The sequence below is a fragment of the Gorilla gorilla genome, chromosome 13, assembly GCF_029281585.2.
Source record: "Gorilla gorilla gorilla isolate KB3781 chromosome 13, NHGRI_mGorGor1-v2.1_pri, whole genome shotgun sequence".
NCBI classification, from domain to species: Eukaryota; Metazoa; Chordata; class Mammalia; order Primates; family Hominidae; genus Gorilla; species Gorilla gorilla.
The window spans coordinates 85,486,358-85,503,776 of NC_073237.2; the positions used below are offsets into that span (position 1 = coordinate 85,486,358).

A 17,419-nucleotide genomic window follows, 5' to 3' on the forward strand; every position below is an offset into this window, starting at 1 on the left:
CTTTGGCTAATCGTAACGACAAGGACAATGGGGACACACAGAACCGGTGGTGACATAGACCCAAAGAGGTGACATATGGAAGCATCACATGGCTGCAGAGGAAACAGAACAAAAAAATTTATAATGAAGTCGCTTTTCTGTAACCTTGGCGACTGTCACTATAGTTTCAAGAAAATGTTTTTCTACACATTCAAAGCATCATCCATATGTTGGCTTCCATCTGTTGGCTTTCTGTGCCATATCCCAGCACCGACCAGGTGTCTCTGAGCCCAGGAAGCCCTGTGATTAATTGTGCCTGTCCAGAACACAGCTCAGGGATGTGGTTTTAAGAGGAAAGGTCATAAAACCCACATAGGCTATTGCAAATGGTGTCACAGCACTACTCACCGATCATGGAGAGCGGGAATCTTGGTAGGACACTGTAAATATTGCTTAAACCGGAGCTCAAAGGCTTGTCCGATGGAGCCGATGACATCCTGGGCCAGCCCATCACAGCATTCCAAAATGTGACAAGCTGGGAAAGCAAGTGACATGGGCCTATTAGAGACAGACACTGGTGCTACCTGGGCTCCTCTACAAAGAGCCCTTGCTGAGGACACAGGGACAGAGAGGTGCATGCTTCTTCCATAATATGTCCTAGCAGATCCAACCACAGCTTTATCTCCAGGTAGGGAATCCTACAGCTATAACATTTCACAATAGGCATGCATTTCTTAATAGCCTATTGTCTACAAAATTATAGGTTTCATTTTTAAATAAATTAAAGATTTTTCAAGTTCAATTTGATGTTCTTCAATTTCTTTAGTCTATAAAGCATCAATTCTGACATCAATAGGGAAAAATTGTTTAGAAGGAGACTTCAGCACGACATAGAGCCTGATCTTGACATGAACTAGGTCCCTTCAAACCCATGAGGCCTTAAAAAATGGACTGAAACCAGCATCTGTTGAGTGAATCTTGATTTATTCAGTGGACTTAGAGCAAGTAGTTCATTTGCTTCTTAGTGGGGGTAAAGTGTTGACCACCATATGTGGCCACTCAAAACAATAAGGAAACCTTTGAAGATGAATATAAAGAGATATTAATTATCAGTGTGACCATGCCAATAACATGACACATGCATCTACGTAAATTTGAGACTGGTTATTCATGCAGATTCTCGGAAAAGCAGCTTGTGTAAAGAGTAGATAAAAGTTAGGGGTGGCGGTAGGCCAAAATGAGGCCACTCCGAGGCTGGTGGTAAGGCCTGGAGCAGTCCTTATGCTTGAAGCAGGCACCAGCTGTTACGCAAGGACATGATGTCCTAGTGGCAAGGCTGCAGAATTATCTATGTGAAACCTTCAGAGAAAAGAGGGCCAGCCTCTGCCTCATAAGGAAGTAGTAGTTTTTCTCCAGGGTACTGGAAAATACCTCTACTCTCCAGACCCACTTCCACCGTGCCCTACCATAAGCGTCCACATGTCCCTCCTGAAGGAGCCACAGGGCTGTCACCATGAGGAGCCTAGCATGATCTTTTTACCAGTGGGATAAAGGAATTCTCAGGAATTCCTGGGAAGGATGACAGCTGCCTTTATCACACCCCACCTTTCTCCTGCCGACAATCGTATGCCAAGGAGGGTTCCTCCAAAAGCCGCGTTGGTCCCTGCAGTGAGGAGGATGCATTTCTTCATGAGTTGTTATTCCCCAGCCCTGGCAGTGATTAGGGAGACACTGAACTGTGCCCTCCCTATAGGAGAAGCCAGTACATACTGGAAAGATGAAAGCTGTCAGGGAGGAGACAGAGAGACAGACACGGATGCCTCTGCACAGTGTGGAGCCTCTCAGCATAACACGGCACTGGGACTTAACCCCGGAGGCAGCCAGCTAGGCCCTGGGGCCTCAGCTCCTTCTCTCCCAGACTCCAGGGCAGGGAGACTTCTGTGGACACAGGAAATGTATTTCCTTGGAAGAGCAAGTACAAATGTATTTCTGCTTTGGGGGGCAATGCATCCCCTTGGATACAGCAGTGTTATTTTAGATATTGCCAAGAGATGTGTCTACAAAGGTTCAGGCATCCTGGTTGTCTTTTGATGATCAATTATTGATATTATTTTAGTATTGACATTATTATTTACTAAGTATTGCCCCCAGGTAGTCACAAAGCAATGCCAAGCAGCTGTTACAGTTGTGCAGGTCATTGACAGATACAAATGCAACCATCTTTCCAGCTAAGAAGGAAGTAGGAGTCCAGGCCTGAGCAAGGGAAAGCCAGTGAGATACCTCGTTCCCCTGACCTGTCCTGTGCCATGCCCCTCCTGGCCCTGCTGTCCAGCATCAGCACCAGCCAACAGGACTGGTTGGTCGGTGTTTTGGAGAATGAGAAAAAAGACTGGAAAAGGGTCAGAAAGGGTAGCCTATTTTTTTTAAGGAGAAAATAGGTATCCTAGCCTTTAAGATGAAGAACGAAGAATACGATTTACTGAGAGTGGGCTGTACAATCTCATCCACGTGCTACTAACCTTCTACACACCTGAGAGCATGAAGCCTGGGAAGGGGCCTCTGTGGGAAAGGTCCAGGACATTTGGAGCAGGTCAGGGCTTGAGGTAAAAGCACTCTAGCATGCTGAGAAATGGGCATGTTACTCTAAGTGACTAATTGGGGGGCAGGCCCTGCAGATTGTGAGTAGACCCATGGACTCTCGGGAATTAACTCATGCCTGCAGCTCCTGGCACCTGGCAGAGTCCTCAATGAATGGAGAAAACAAGTCACCTGTTGCTTTGGTCTGAGGATTCCTTCTATAAAATGGCCTCTACATGTTCCAGAAACTCACTCCAAATCCAGTTAAACCTGGACTTTGTCTCTCTGGGCCTGGTATTTCTTCTGAGAGTATTGACACTTAGCCAAAAGCCACAGTCTTCTAGCCTGCCCTGTGTGATTTGATGTGTGCACTAAATAAAGAGGCCTTCCCCAAAGGCAGTCATTCAGCCTGCTGGGCTTCACCTCTCCCTGAGGAAACAACAAAACCAAAGATGTCATTCACAAGCAATGGAGAAGAAACCAAGAGAGGTACGCAGCCCATTCGTGCACAGAATCGAGATTCCAAATGACGCAAAATCTAAAACATAGCTCAATGTAAACAAGGTCAGCAAGACAGGGAATTCCACAGTCCTTCTCATTTGAGGAAACTGCCCATTGGGGAAACTCGTACCAACAGCCTGCAATAGTTCACTTACTTAAAAGCAGGGATCCTTTGCTGACACTGGTTTCTCTCTTATTTAGCCCCGCCAATAAAAAAAGCTGAAGCCACTCTCTAAGAGCACTAGCCCAAGCTGCCCCGGAGCAGCCACCTGAGCCATGACATCAGCAAGGGGACTCTCACGAACTCACATCACAAGGACTACTCCATAACTGAGATGGGCAACTTGAAAGCAAACCACTCCCTCAGGAATGTATTGTGGCTCTGTAGTCTCACTGTAGTAGCTGGGGATGTGGTGGCTTTCAGCCATATGGTAGCTCCTGGCATGTCCACTCACATCTCCCGCTCCCTGAAGAATGGTTAACAGTGGTGAATGAGAAGGCAGTACCTAGATGCATCCCAATCCACCAGACTTCCAGTTCTCAGCTTCCTCCTCTCCCCAAATAAGCCCAGAGGCTAGTAGCTGCTCCTGGCTTGGCGCTCAGGGCTGGCCCCCGGCCATCTGCCTGCTGCAACAGGGCATCCAGTAAACTGGTGTGAGGCTTGTTCATCTAAGCACACTCTCAACACCCTAACTGTGACACCTATTCTGTGAGTCAGGGTGGGCAAGTTATGCCACAGTAAGAAACAATCCCAACGTCTCTGGCCGAAATCAACCATTTCATTATTGCTCACTCATTTCTGGGCACCTCTCTAAGGCAGCCATCCTCTCGTGGTGCCTCAGTGGCCCAGGCTGGTTTGATCTTTTGATCCTGCAACTCAACGCAAGGCCTTTCCCACAACCTGCAGAAGAAACAGACAGCAGGGCCTTGCAGCAGAACCAAATGCACCTTCTGTTCTGCTCTTAGCCCGTCACACAGAACTGTCATGGGCTTCTCCCAAGCAGGAGGGGGCTGGCAGATGCCATCTTTTGCAAGTTTGGAAGGATAGGAGAGCAGGATATTAGGAATGCCCATCACACCCACTGAACCCCTTCTCTAAGTCACAGTTATCCATGCTGCTTCTCACTCATGCCTACCACAAAGAACTTTCCAACCATGCATCCCCAATAAGTGTCTATTTGTAAATTATTAACGTGCATTCCTGTATTAATATTATGTGTATCATAAAAACATCTTTTAAAAGATATCTTTTGTCTTCAAAAAGGATAAAATAAAGAGAAAAATAAAAATTAAACTGTCTTGTTAGCCGTGAAAGCATTACTCTGTCAGTCAGTATCTCAAGACACAACCACATTAGGTGTGATCTATTGTTATTATGATGGATAAAAATTCATCTTTCCATCCTGGAGGTACATTTCTTAATCATCTTGAATGTGGAAGGGCTGATTTCTTATCTTACATGAGTAGATGATCAGTGTTTTTACTGTGAAATGCAGCCTGTGAAGTTTTCAAAATGGAAGTAAATGTTATCAGCTCTTCCATTTCTTTTCTTTTTCTTTTTCTTTTTTTGAGATGGAGTTTCACTGTTGTCGCCCAGGCTGGAGTGCAATGGCGCGATCTTGGCTCACTGCAACCTCAGCCTCCTGGGTTCAAGCCATTCTCCTGCCTCAGCCTCCCGAGCAGGTGGGATTACGGGCGCCCACCACCACACACAGCTAATTTTTAGTAGAGATAGGGTTTCACCACGTTGACCAGGCTGGTCTCGAACTCCTGGCCTCAAGTGATAAAGTGCTGGGATTATAGACATGAGCCACCATACCCACCCACCTCTTCCATTTCTTTCTTATTTGTTTGAGCTGCCATGATGGGTGTAATCCCTAATGTACAGTTTCTCTCCAAGAGGTTTAGTTCAGTTAAAACTAGTTCACACAGCTGAGAACCCACCTTGCTTCGCCGCTGCACCCCACATCCCAGCACATGGGCTGGCAGCAGAGAGCCCTGCCTGCTGTGCAGCCATCCTGCCCTTCCTCTGCTATTATGGGCTAAGATCATCCTCAGTTTCCAGATTAGAACTGTGAACCAATGCTCCAGCCTTCATGTCCCACACAGTGGGCTGTTTGCACACTTCTGGCATAGGCCATTGCCTCGGCAAGCTTTGCGTGAACAGTGAGACCCTGCCCAAGCCAAGGCAAAAAACTTATCGAGATCCATGCCCCACTTTCAGGAAGCCACACCCCAGCCTCACACTTCACGGGTCCCAGGTGCTGTCCATCAGCCTCTCCAGGGTGGCTTGGCTCCCACAGTCCATCTGGGGTTCTCCAGTGGCTGCTCATCCAGACACCAGTAGCCTCTGATCCAGCCACATTCCAGAGCAGCTGGCCAGGGCATGGGGAACCTTGGAGATACTCGCAGTCATTACTCAAATGAGGAAAAGTCCTGCTCAACAAGGACGGCTGTCTTTTCATCTTAGTGAGCTGATAACCCACACCCCTTAAAAGGAATATCAAAAACTAATGAATTCTACCGGAGAGACGAGGGCTCCTCAATCTCTGACTGGTCAGACAACCTTAGTTTGTTTATTCAATGTAGCCATGCACTCTGAATTGATCCAGTTTTCCTTTTTCTTTTTTTTTTTTTTTTTTAATCAGAGAAGAGTAAGAAATCCAACATTCAGCCACCCTGCTATGATGAGTTTCTCAGTACATGTCCTAGCCCCAGATAGGGCAAATTAAAGTAATAAGGGTATATAGCATTTTGCACCCATCAGATTTGTGGGAATTTAAAAGTCTAAAAATGCCAATTGTTGAACAAAAGGAGACTTCATATACTACCCGTGGAATTATAAAGTAAAATGACCATTTCAGAAAAGTTGAGGATGTCCAAAACAGTGATTTGGCCTCCAGGTACATAGCCTAGGGAAATTCCTGGACGAGAGCACACACACACAAAAAATATACAAAATATTTACTGAAGACTTTATTTAGCAGACATTTTTTGAGCATCTACTGTGCACAAGGCCCTGCCCTAGGATCTAGGGAGAGTTTCAGTGGACACTGAAAATAAATAAATAAAAATATACCTCTGTAGCGGATTGAAGGGTGCCCTCCTCCCCGCAAAAGTCATGCCCCCTGACCATCTGGAACCTGTGGAAAAGAGTTTTTACAGGTGTGGTTAAGTTAAGGATCTCGAGATGAGATTATCCTGGATTAGGGAGGGCTCTAAATCCAAGGACAAGTGTCCTTATAATAGATGAGAAGAGGGGCCCAAACACATAGGAAAGGGAGGCAGAGAGAGGACTGATGCTGCCACAAGCCAAAGAATGGCTGGGCCACAAGAAGCTGGAAGGAGTCTCCCCTAGAGCATGGCTCTGCGCTTGCCTGACTTCAGACTCCTGGCTTCCAGAATGGTGAAAGAATCAATTTCTGTTGTTTCAGGCCACCTAGTTTGTGACATTTTATTATAACAGCCCTAGGAAATGAACACAGCAAGGAAGACAATGTGAAACAAAGAAGATGGAGGATGGTGGTGGAGGACATAGTGGAGGATGGTGGTAGAGGATGGTGGCATAGGACGTGGTGGAAGATGGTGGTGGAGGATGGTGGTGGAGGATGCAGTGGAGGATGGTGGTAGAGGATGGTGGCATAGGACTTGGTGGAAGATGGTGGTGGAGGACGGTGGTGGAGGATGCAGTGGAGGATGGTGGTGGAGGACATGGTGGAGGATGGTGGTAGAGGATGGTGGCGTAGGACATGGTGGAGGATGGTGGTGGAGGATGGTGGCATAGGATGTGGTGGAGGACAGTGGTGGAGGCTGTGGTATAGGATGTGGTGGAGGATGGTGGTTGAGGATGATGGTGGAGGACAGTGGTGGAGGATGTAGTGGAGGACGTGGTGGAGGACAATGATGGAGGATTTACATGGTGGAGGTGTACATGGTGGAGGATGGTGGTGGAGGATGTGGTGGAGGACGGTGGTGTTAGGACGTGGTGGAGGACGTGGTGGAGGACATGGTGGAGGACAGTAGCGGAAGACGTGGTGGAGGATGGTGGTGTAGGACGTGATGGAGGGCGGTGGTGGAGGACATGGTGGAGGACAGTGGTGTAGGACATGGTGAAGGGCGGTGGTGGAGGATGTGGTGGAGGATGTGATATAGGATGTGGTGGAGGATGGTGGTGGAGGACATTGTAGAAGACATGGTGGAGGACATGGTGGAGGATGGTGGTGTTAGGACATGGTGGAGGACGTGGTGGAAGACATGGTGGAGGACAGTAGTGAAGGACATGGTGGAGGACAGTGGTGTAGGACGTGATGGAGGGCGGTGGTGGAGAACGTGGTGGAGGACGTGGTGGAGGGCGGTGGTGGAGGACGTGGTAAAGGACGTGATGGAGGATGGTGGTGGAGGATGTGGTGGAGGATGGTGGTGGAGGACAGTGGTGTAGGACATGGTGGAGGATGGTGGTGGAGGATGGTGGTGGAGGATGGTGGTGGAGGATGTGATATAGGATGTGATGGAGGATGGTGGTGGAGGACATTGTAGAAGATGTGGTGGAGGACATGGTGGAGGATGGTGGTGGAGGACGTGGTGGAGGATGGTGGTGGAGGACGGTGGTGGAGGATGTAGTGGAGGATGCGGTGGAGGACGTAGTGGAGGATGCAGTAGAGGATGATGGTGGAGGATTTAGTGGTGGACATGGTGGAGGACAGTGGTGTTAGGACGTGGGGGAGGACATGGTGGGGGCGGTAGCAGAGGACGATAGTGTTAGGACGTGGTGGAGGATGTGGTGGAGGACAGTGGTGGAGGATGTGGTGGAGGACATGGTGTGGGACGTGGTGCAGGGTGGTGGTGGAGGACGTGGTGGAGGACGTGATGGAGGATGGTGGTGGAGGACATGGAGGATGGTGGTGGAGGACAGTGGTGGAGGACATGGTGGAGGATGGTGGTGGAGGATATGATATAGGATGTGGTGGAGGGCATTCTAGAAGACGTGGTGGAGGACATGGTGGAGGATGTGGTGGAGGATGGTGGTGGAGGATGGTGGTGGAGGACGTTGTGGAGGATGGTGGTGTAGGACAGTGGTGGAGGATGTCGTATAGGATGTGGTGGAGGATGGTGGTGGAGGACGTTGCAGAGGATGGTGGTGTAGGACAGTGGTGGAGGATGTCGTATAGGATGTGGTGGAGGACATAGTGAAGGACGCAGTGGAGGACGATGGTGGAGGATTTAGTGGTGGACATGGTGGAGGATGGTGGTGGAGGATGTGGTGGAAGACGGTGGTGTTAGGACGTGGTGGAGGACATGGTGGAGGACAGTAGCAGAGGATGATGGTGTTAGGAGGTGGTGGAGGATGTGGTGGAGGACAATGGTGTAGGACGTGGTGGAGGGCGGTGGTGGAGGACATGGTGTGGGACGTGGTGGAGGGCGGTGGTGGAGGACGTGGTGGATGTGGTGGAGGATGGTGATGGAGGACAAGGTAGAGGACGTGGTGGAGGACATGGTGGAGGACAGTGGCGGAGGACAGTGGTGTAGTACGTGGTAGAGGACGTGGTGTAGGACAGTGGTGGAGGACGGTCGTGGAGGACGTGGTAGAGGACGTGGTGGAGGATGGTGGTGGAAGATGTGCTGGAAGATGCTTGGTGTAGGATGGTACACAGGATGATCAGGGGAGGTGGCCCTAGAGGCGGCACTGGAGAAGATACCTGAAGCGAGTCAGGGAGAGAAGTCCAGGAAGGCCGGTGGTAGAAGGCAGGCACAGGGCCCAGGAGGCAAGAGCTTGCTTGGCACGGTCAGGGTCAAGGAAGACCCAGAAGCCAGTGTAGCTGGAGTGGCAGGAAGAGGGGATCATAGGAAGTGAGACGGGATGGAGTGGGAGTGAGCTAACAGAGGGGTCCTGTGGGTGTTGGGGGAATGGGACATTTTATTTGGAGTGAGCAGAGGAGGAACAAGATTGCATCATTTTAAAAGGATCCTTCTGGCTGCCATGTGGACAAAAAACTTTAGAGTGGAAGAGCGGGCACAGAGTGACTGATGATTATGGAGCCTGTCAGGGGGCAGCAGGGCAGTGGCAAGAACTGGTAAGATGGAAGGCTTTGCCGGCAGGTGCAGGTGAAGGAAAGAAGGCAGAGAACTGGGGAAGTCGGGAAGGGGTTGCGGCTGATAGAGACCAGCAGGTGCTCTTCAGGAGGAAAGTGCTGGACCTATCTGTGTCTGCCTATGTTTGAGAGGCCTATGAGACTCCCAAGTGGAGACACAGAGCTGGCTTTCAGGCAGAGGCCAGGGCTGGAAAAATATGTTCAGCATTCTCAGCCCAGGCATGGTATGTAAAGCACAGAGCCTGGCTTTGTTTGTAAAAACACTGCTCATAACAGCCAAATGTGGGAAACATCCAACCATCAGAAAATTCACCTCCTGCCACAGTGTCATTCGATGGCATATTTAACCACCTGGTTAAAAAAAATAAGCCATTGCTTTCACCCATTATACACTTGAGGCTTTGCTGCCAAGGGAAAGAAAAGTCAGAAGCAGTGCTGTGTTACTTCCACCAATGAGTTCAAAATATTTAAGGCCTCTTTTAGAAAGTCACCTCTTGGGGCCTACAGCAGTCCAGGGCCAAACGAAACAGAAACTCCTTTTGTTGAAACCACCATATTCAACAAGCCCAGAAGAGGCAAGCTTGGCTGTGTGAAGCATTGTCTTCCCCATGTGGGCTTCCCACTCAAGCCCACTCGCTCCTAAGACCTCCTGTTCTTCAGAAAATCTTGGGAAAAGAGCAGCAAGATGTCTTAGGAGCCGCTGTTCAGGCTGGATACGTAGGCTTCTCTCCCATCGGGTCAGCAGCACCTAAGCATAGTCATCACGGTTTATCCGAAGTTTGTGCCTTCCACAGTTTCAGTTACCCATGGTCAACCTCAGTCCAAAAACACTAAATGGAAAATTTCTGAAATTTACAGTTCATAAGTTTTAAATTGCACGCCATTCTGAGTGAGTAGTGTGATGGAATCTCATGCCATCCTGTCCAGTCCTTCTCAGGACGTGAATCCTCACTCTGTCCCAAGTATTCGCACTGCATATGCTACGTGCCTGGCACTCACTTAGTAGCTGACTCAGTTATCAGATCAAAAAAATATAGTATGTGTAGGATTTGGTGCTATTTGTGGTTCCAGGCATCCACTGGGGGACTTGGATGGAACATACCCCCACAGATAAGGGGGAACTACTATATAGGAAACAACTTTCCATGTCTTGGTTCAGGGAGTACCAGAGGGCGCCTGGCCAGGGATACTATTACAATTATAAAAAGTATACGAATTACATGCCTTCTGTAGGCAGTCGTATGCCTAATTTGAGCATCATTTGGTAGCTACTTTTGTGACCTAAACAGTCCATTTGGAACTGTCTAATATATACATAAGGTTGCAGGGCATGGGAGTCACCCGGTAGTAATGAAAGTTCCAATGTAAAAAGAAAATGATATGTTAGAATTTAGCAAAGCCTGACTTGTTGGGAATTGCATCCCTACAGGTGCCAGTAGTCATTGCCTAGGCCTCCTATGGTCCTGACTTTTAGCTATAATTTACCAACCTTGTGAGACACGGCTCATTTTCCACCCTTATCTCTTTGAGATGGTGGTGGTGGTGGTTACCATCCAACTTAATGACTTGGGTCAGGAACCTTTTGTCCTTTCATTGGATTAACTATAGAAGCCATGGATTCTTGATACCAGAGAGACAAATACAGATTCTCATTAGAATTATTCTAGATTAACCACAAACACATATAAGAATATAGAAGCAAGAATCAGCACGGAAAAAGACAAACAGTAACAGCATCGAGGGACTTGAACCCGTAACCGTAAAATTTTACAGAAGACTTTCTGGGATGCGTTCTGTCCCTGATGGTCTTTAGGGGCTGTGCCTGCAGCCACAACACTACAAGGTCTGCTCATACACAGAGGCCTAGAAGCCCCAGCGTGGGGACTTTCAAGAGCCCAAATAAGAACATTCACACCCAGAATTTCTTGCTACTCTGCCCAGTGGTAGAGGCCAATCTTCCTAAATTAACCCCTGTACATGGCATAGGGGAGGAAGAAAGAAAACAGAGCAGTTGGGAGAAAGCCCTGCTACTGGCTCCTTCATGGAGGAAGTCATCCTGGTAAGGACACTGATGAGATGGAGCAGAACATGCTCATAGCTGGGCTGCTGGAGGGATGCAGCTAGATCCACCCTCCCTGCCCACACTGTCATCCGGTAGGCTGGGCCTCCTCATACATGGTGAAAGGAGGGTTGAGGGGTAAAGATGGCTGCAAATTCCTTGACATTCTTTCCTTGAAGGGTATATGTGGCTTCCTTACCCCTTGAGTCTGAGCTGGCTGTGACAGCTTTTTTTTTGAGACAGAGTCTCGCTCTGTCACCAGGCTGGAGTGCAGTGGTGCGATCTCGGCTCACTGCAACCTCTGCATCCCAGGTTCAAGCGATTCTTCTGCCTCAGCCTCCCAAGTAGCTAGGACTATAGGTGCGCACCACCACGCCCGGCTAATTTTTGTATTTTTAGTAGAGATGAGGTTTCACCATGTCGGCCAGGCTGGTTTCGGTCTTCTGACCTCGTGATCTGCCCGCCTCGGCCTCCCAAAGTGTTGGGATTACAGGCGTGAGCCACCACACCTGGCTGACAACTGTGACTAGTAAATCTATGGCAGAAGTGAAGCTTAGCCTGGCCTTTCAGAGCGCTGGACACATCTACTCTGGGTCTCATGGAACCTAGAGCTGCCATACAGAAAGCCCTACTTCCCAGAGGGATGAAGGGGCCACTTGGAGAGTCTCTGAGACTCCATGGAGAGGGCTGAGCCTCTAGTCATCCTTGCCAAGGTCCCAGGCATGGAAGCAAAGCCAATTTGGACCTCCTAGTCCAGCCCAGACTCTCTAGCTAAAGACCACTCGATGACCCCTGTCAATGCCACTTGGGCAGATGAACTGACCAGCTGACACTTGCTTGAATTCCTGACCCACATTCTATTATAATAAAATGGTTGTTGTTAAGCCACTAAGCTTGAAGTAGTTTGTTACAGGCAATAGATACGTGGGAACACAGAGTGAGTATATCCCACTAACTGTCTCAAACAAAGGGCCTGTCTTAGTCAGCCAGGACTGCTGTAACAACACCACAGGCTGGGTGACTTCAACAACAGACATTTGTTTCTCACAGTTCTGGAGGCTGGAAGGTGCCAGCAGACTTGGTGTCTACTGAGGGCCCTCTTCCTGGTTTGCAGACGGCGCTTTCTTGCTGTGTCCTCACATGGGTGGAAGAGGGTGAGGGAGCTCTCTGAGGTATCTTTGACAAGAGCACCAAACCCATTCATAAGGCTTCCTCCTCATGACCTAATGACCTCCCAAAGACATCACCTTCAATTGGGGCCTTTAATTAATGCAATACCATCATATTGGGGGTTTCTATTTTAACATATAAATTTGGGGGTGACGTGAATATTCAGTCCATAAGAGGGCCCCTGTGTTGGTGGTGCCCTCAAGCACCAAAAATGGTGGAGATCTTTTTCTGCATCACAGGTCTGGCACTTGTCTTCACAGTATCACCACATGCAAACCTGAGAGAGCCTGGTGAGGCAGCCACGGGACATGTGGAATCGATCCTGATTCCCATGTCGCTGGACAGGAACTGTATTGTGGGCAGAAAGTACTCTTGGTTTGCCCCTGAGAAATGAAGTCAATGACTCGGGGCTAAACTCCTTCAGGATCTGGACCTAAGCCTTATTTCCCAGCTTTGGCGGTACCTTGGAATCACCTGAAGAGCTTTTAGAAAATTGTATTGTCTGGGCCCCACTCTCTGAGGCCTGAGCATTGAGGTTTTTTTAAGCTCCCCAGGCAGTGGCGTGGGGGACGGTTCTCCATAAGGCCGCATCACGGATCAGTTCATCTCTTCCGTATAGGCTATCTTAAAAATATATCCAAGGTATAGCATTGGAGGGTAAGGTAGCAAAACAGAATATTAGGATCTCATTTGTATGAAAATGTTAAAAAGAGAGGGTATGTATATGGATAAGCATTATGCAAAGCAAACTAGAAAATCTTAGTTGGTACCCGGGGTAGGGGGGTAGTGAAAGGAAGTGCTGTTTTGTGCCGTTATTAATTCCATTTGTTATTTCATCAATGAGTTTTAAATTGCAGCTGTGGTGTGGTGCATCAATAGCTGCCTGGAACTCCAGGGTAGTGCACCTTGGTCAGTCCCAGCCACCCCAGGTACGCTACCATCCAATGGGCTTTGGTTTTATAAATGACTCCCCCCATCCAGCCTGTTCCTGAAGACTTAGAAGCTGAAAGGGATATAATCAGACAGCGCCTGAGCTCAGACACTAGCCTCTAGGGCTGGCAGGGCAGAGTGAAGTAGCTAGGGGTGGCTTAGTGGGCACTGGGCACACACCAGGAGCTGAAGCTGGGCAGGAGGACAGGCAGCAGGTGGTCTTCCAGGAGTAACCGAGGCCACTGTCAGAATATGGGCAGGGGCTGTTTGTGTGTAAATCAATTGTACCAAACCAGCTATCTGGATACAAGTGTGTGTTTGGTGGTCAGAGAAGTCCGGTACCTCCTAACTCAGCCAAGCGATCTACAACCCTTGCAAACCTCATTCATCCTTAGTAATACAAGATGGCACTACTCATTTGTTGGGAGGGGGCTGAGATAATGACGACCAGCTTGTATAGAATGTGAAGCCTGGCTGTACACAAACGAGAGATTAAAGGGGTCAAGCACCGCTTACCTCTGCGATTAACAGGGTCCTTAGCCACATATGCAACATAGTCAGTTGTGTCCTGTTAAAGAAAAAAGAGATGTCTATATCACTAATCACAAGTGAGAGACCACACAGTCAGGGACACAGGGCACAAACCAGTGAGGTTAGAAGCTGTTTAGCACCAAACAGCTAAAGAATCAAATGCTGCCTAAGAAACAGCCCCCAGAAGATTCAAGCTATATAATGTGGGTAGCAACCACCCAGAGGTCTCACATTGCAGACTTTGACTCAGCAGGTGAGGGGTAGGGTCTGAGGTCCTGTACTTCTAACCAGCTCCCATGTATACTGAGGCTGCAGTGTCTCAGTATCCCACCGGAACTGGTTAGAAGTCCACTCACACTTTGAGCAGCAAGGAGAAAAGGCATGTTGGATCGCCTGAGAAGCTTTAAACACACTGATACCTGCGTCCCAACATGCAGATAATCCCATTTAATTGGTTTGGATGTGAGGCCTGTGCATTAGTTTTTAGATGCTCCCTAGATGACTGTAACGTGAACCACATATTAAGAACCACTGCTCTCAGTTTTGTCTACACCAGTGGTTCTCCAACTTGAGCTGGTATCAGAATCCCCTGCAGGGCTTGTTAAAATAGAATGCTAAGCCATACCCCTGAGTTTCTAATTTGGTAGTAGTTCTGGGGTAAGGGCTCAAAATTTGCATTTCTGACAAGTTTCTAGCTGCTGCTGCTCTGGGGCCACACTTTGAGAAGCACTAGGCTAGAAGAAAACCAGAGTGGATGTTCAAAGGCTGACTGCAAATGCTGCCTTCCTGGTGGATGAGATATAATGGTTATTTTCTTCTTGGACATAAATAATGATCTTAATACTTTAATATGTTTTAAAAATATGAGCTCTATTGAGAAGTCTCATCCTTCCATATGAAATGTGAGTTTCTTTGCCTGCCTTCTCATATAATCAGTGCATAGGGAAAATGATGACCTCAAAAGTAGACCACGGCAACCATGTGCATTTTAATTCATAAACAAATAAGCGGAGAAACCAATAATTATCTTAACTCTTGAAAGCAGAAAAGACTCCTCTGCAAAGTTGGTATTTTCGGCATTCAGGACTCCGTGGGGCAACTGATAAAAGTCTACCCCATTTTGGCAGACATTTCCCATATGTCATTGCTTTGAAGGGCTTCCAGGTTATTGATATGCTCCCGATGTTGCCAGCACCTAAAATGCTCTGTCGTGACTTGCTCCACTGTTTTCTCTATGGGCAAAGGAGACATCTCCTTCTCTCTCAACAGTGCCCTACAAAAGCTCTCCAAGGAGAGAGAGATGAGGGAGAGAATGAGTATGGGGTGGCCATGTCACTGTTGTGGGACATCTGCTGTAGGTTCAGGTGGGTGGTGCTGGGCACTTTTCCACACCCCATCCCGCTGGATCTTACACAGCCCAACAAGACCACACCAGTGTAGCATTCTTCCAGCAGCTTTTGAGACAATGGTGCTGCTTCCCCGGTCATTCTGCAGGGTGTGGCTCAGCTAAGCTGTTTTCTCTTCTGCTCAGGACACTGTTCCCTGGTGTATTCACAGGCTGACTAGGGAAAGGAAATGAAAGATCATCCACCTGGTCAAACTGGCTTCTGGTCATTTCCATCAAGGAGGATCCAGTCAGAATCTGAAGTTATTGGCAAAAACAAGGATAACAGCTTGTAATCATAGACACTTCCTGAACTCACAAGACGTGAATGTCAGAAGGATCCTTAGAGAGCATCTAAGATAGCATTAGATTTCAAGGTGAAATTCATAGAACCCTAGGGTTGGACATGTGTCTTCTCCAGTGTTTGAGGTGTCACCAGCATTTTTAAAAATTTTTATTTTCATTTCCATGATTATCTTAAAATTAATATAAGAGTAACTGGGATCATTTAGATGACCACTATGTTATCAAGTTCTGCACACAATTTCAATGCCAGGATTTGCAGCTGGATTTCCAACATTATGATTGTTAGGTTTTCAAAGAATTAGAAAGAAAAGGACACAGGGTAGATTTCTCTGCCCACATAAAGCAAATTGACATTACACTTGTACATGATGTACAACTGAAGTTTCTGCTTGAATAGAAGAAATTAGTGGAAGAATTGAGTCATCCAGGTGCCCATGGTAATGAAGAGACATTGAACTTAACAAATTCTGCCCCATGGTGGCCAGGCCAGCATCACATTCAGATGGAGATTTAGTTTCAGCGAACTTTGTCCATCATAGCAAAGTAATATTACATTGAATGTCATTGGCCTTACAATGTTTACTTGTATTTAACTTTCAAATTTAAGTAGGGGGAGAGTTAAATAAAAAGTATAAATAAAAGAAGTTTATTTTTAATTTGTTTTTGCACATATTCAGGTAACAAAATTAGAGTCAGCATTAGTAATGAATACAAGAAATATATATTTTTTTTACATTCTTACTCTGGCTCAAAGTTGGGAAACGAGGGAGAATAGAGAGACATAATATGTCCCTGTCTCTCAGATGGTCAATGGCCAAGCTCTTCTGATGCCAATATTGATCCTTTTCTGGCAGAGCAGGCAAATATATTACCATCCAAAACAATATTCTTGTCATCAGGAAGCACACTAAGTTCCAAAGACAGAGCTGCGAAGTGCTGTTCTGCATCTATTCTATACCTGTTCCCACTCCCCAAGACCCCCTGTGCCTGGCCATTGTTCTGGCATTTTTGTGGTGGTCTTTTAACACTGCTAATTACAGTAGATTATAATCACAGCATGCCCTTTTTAGAGAGGAATTAATAAAGTTTTCTAGTCTATCTTGTTTGCTATTTCAAAATACCATTTTCCTACTGGGTAAACTGAGGCACTAAGCAATAAGTGACATGTACACTTAGCAGGAGAACAAGGACTAGAATATAGAATTGTCAGCTTTATTAAAAATGTCTACCAATTATAATGTGCTAAATTCATGGTTACAAATCAATTTGGAATGTAATCTCATGCACAATATAAAATGCATTTGGATTGGTTAAAATGGAAAGTAACTAGGCTTCCTGTCCTGTGTTATGACATTTTATAAACCAGAAAAAAGAAATCACAGAAAATATAAAAGGTTGTGGATTACTTTAAGGATTACTAAATGTTTCCAATTTTTTTTAAAAAAAATAAGATGTGATGAGGAAATCTGAAAAAAAAATGTATAGTCCTATGTGCATCCTGAAAATAAAATAGTTTTGACACAAACCAATGTAATTGGCTCCCAACAATCTAGATATGTGTGTCTTCACTCATAATGTCAACATTAAGACAGGTTTAAGAAGAGCTCTTGAAGGAAGCTGTTAATGCAGATGTACAAGACATCTGCCTTTTATATGTCAAACTGGGTTATCCTCCAAATTTAAGAAACTATGGTTCCAAACATCACAAGGGGCAAGCAATTAGACAACCACTGCAAATTAGGTAGCAAATAGGTGGACATACACATATAGACAGCATCTGAAGAAATGCACCTTGGGCCAGGTGCAGTGGCTCATGCCTGTGATCCCAGCACTTTGGGAGGCCGAGGTGGGTGGACCACTTAAGCCCAGAGTTTGAGACCAGCCTGGGCAATA

General features: G+C 47.0%; 1 protein-coding gene across 2 annotated transcripts in view; it reads right to left on the minus strand.

The window, feature by feature from the left end:
• SHC3 (SHC adaptor protein 3) overlaps positions 1-17,419 on the minus strand; it is a 179,895-nt gene that overhangs the window by 46,594 nt on the left and 115,882 nt on the right. For both annotated transcript variants that reach the window (XM_019033376.4, XM_004048225.5), the window contains exons 6-7: positions 13,822-13,873; positions 388-514 (exon numbers count right to left, since the gene is read on the minus strand). In XM_019033376.4, coding sequence (XP_018888921.2) covers positions 388-514; positions 13,822-13,873 — 179 coding nt within the window. The remainder of the gene's footprint in view (positions 1-387; positions 515-13,821; positions 13,874-17,419) is intronic.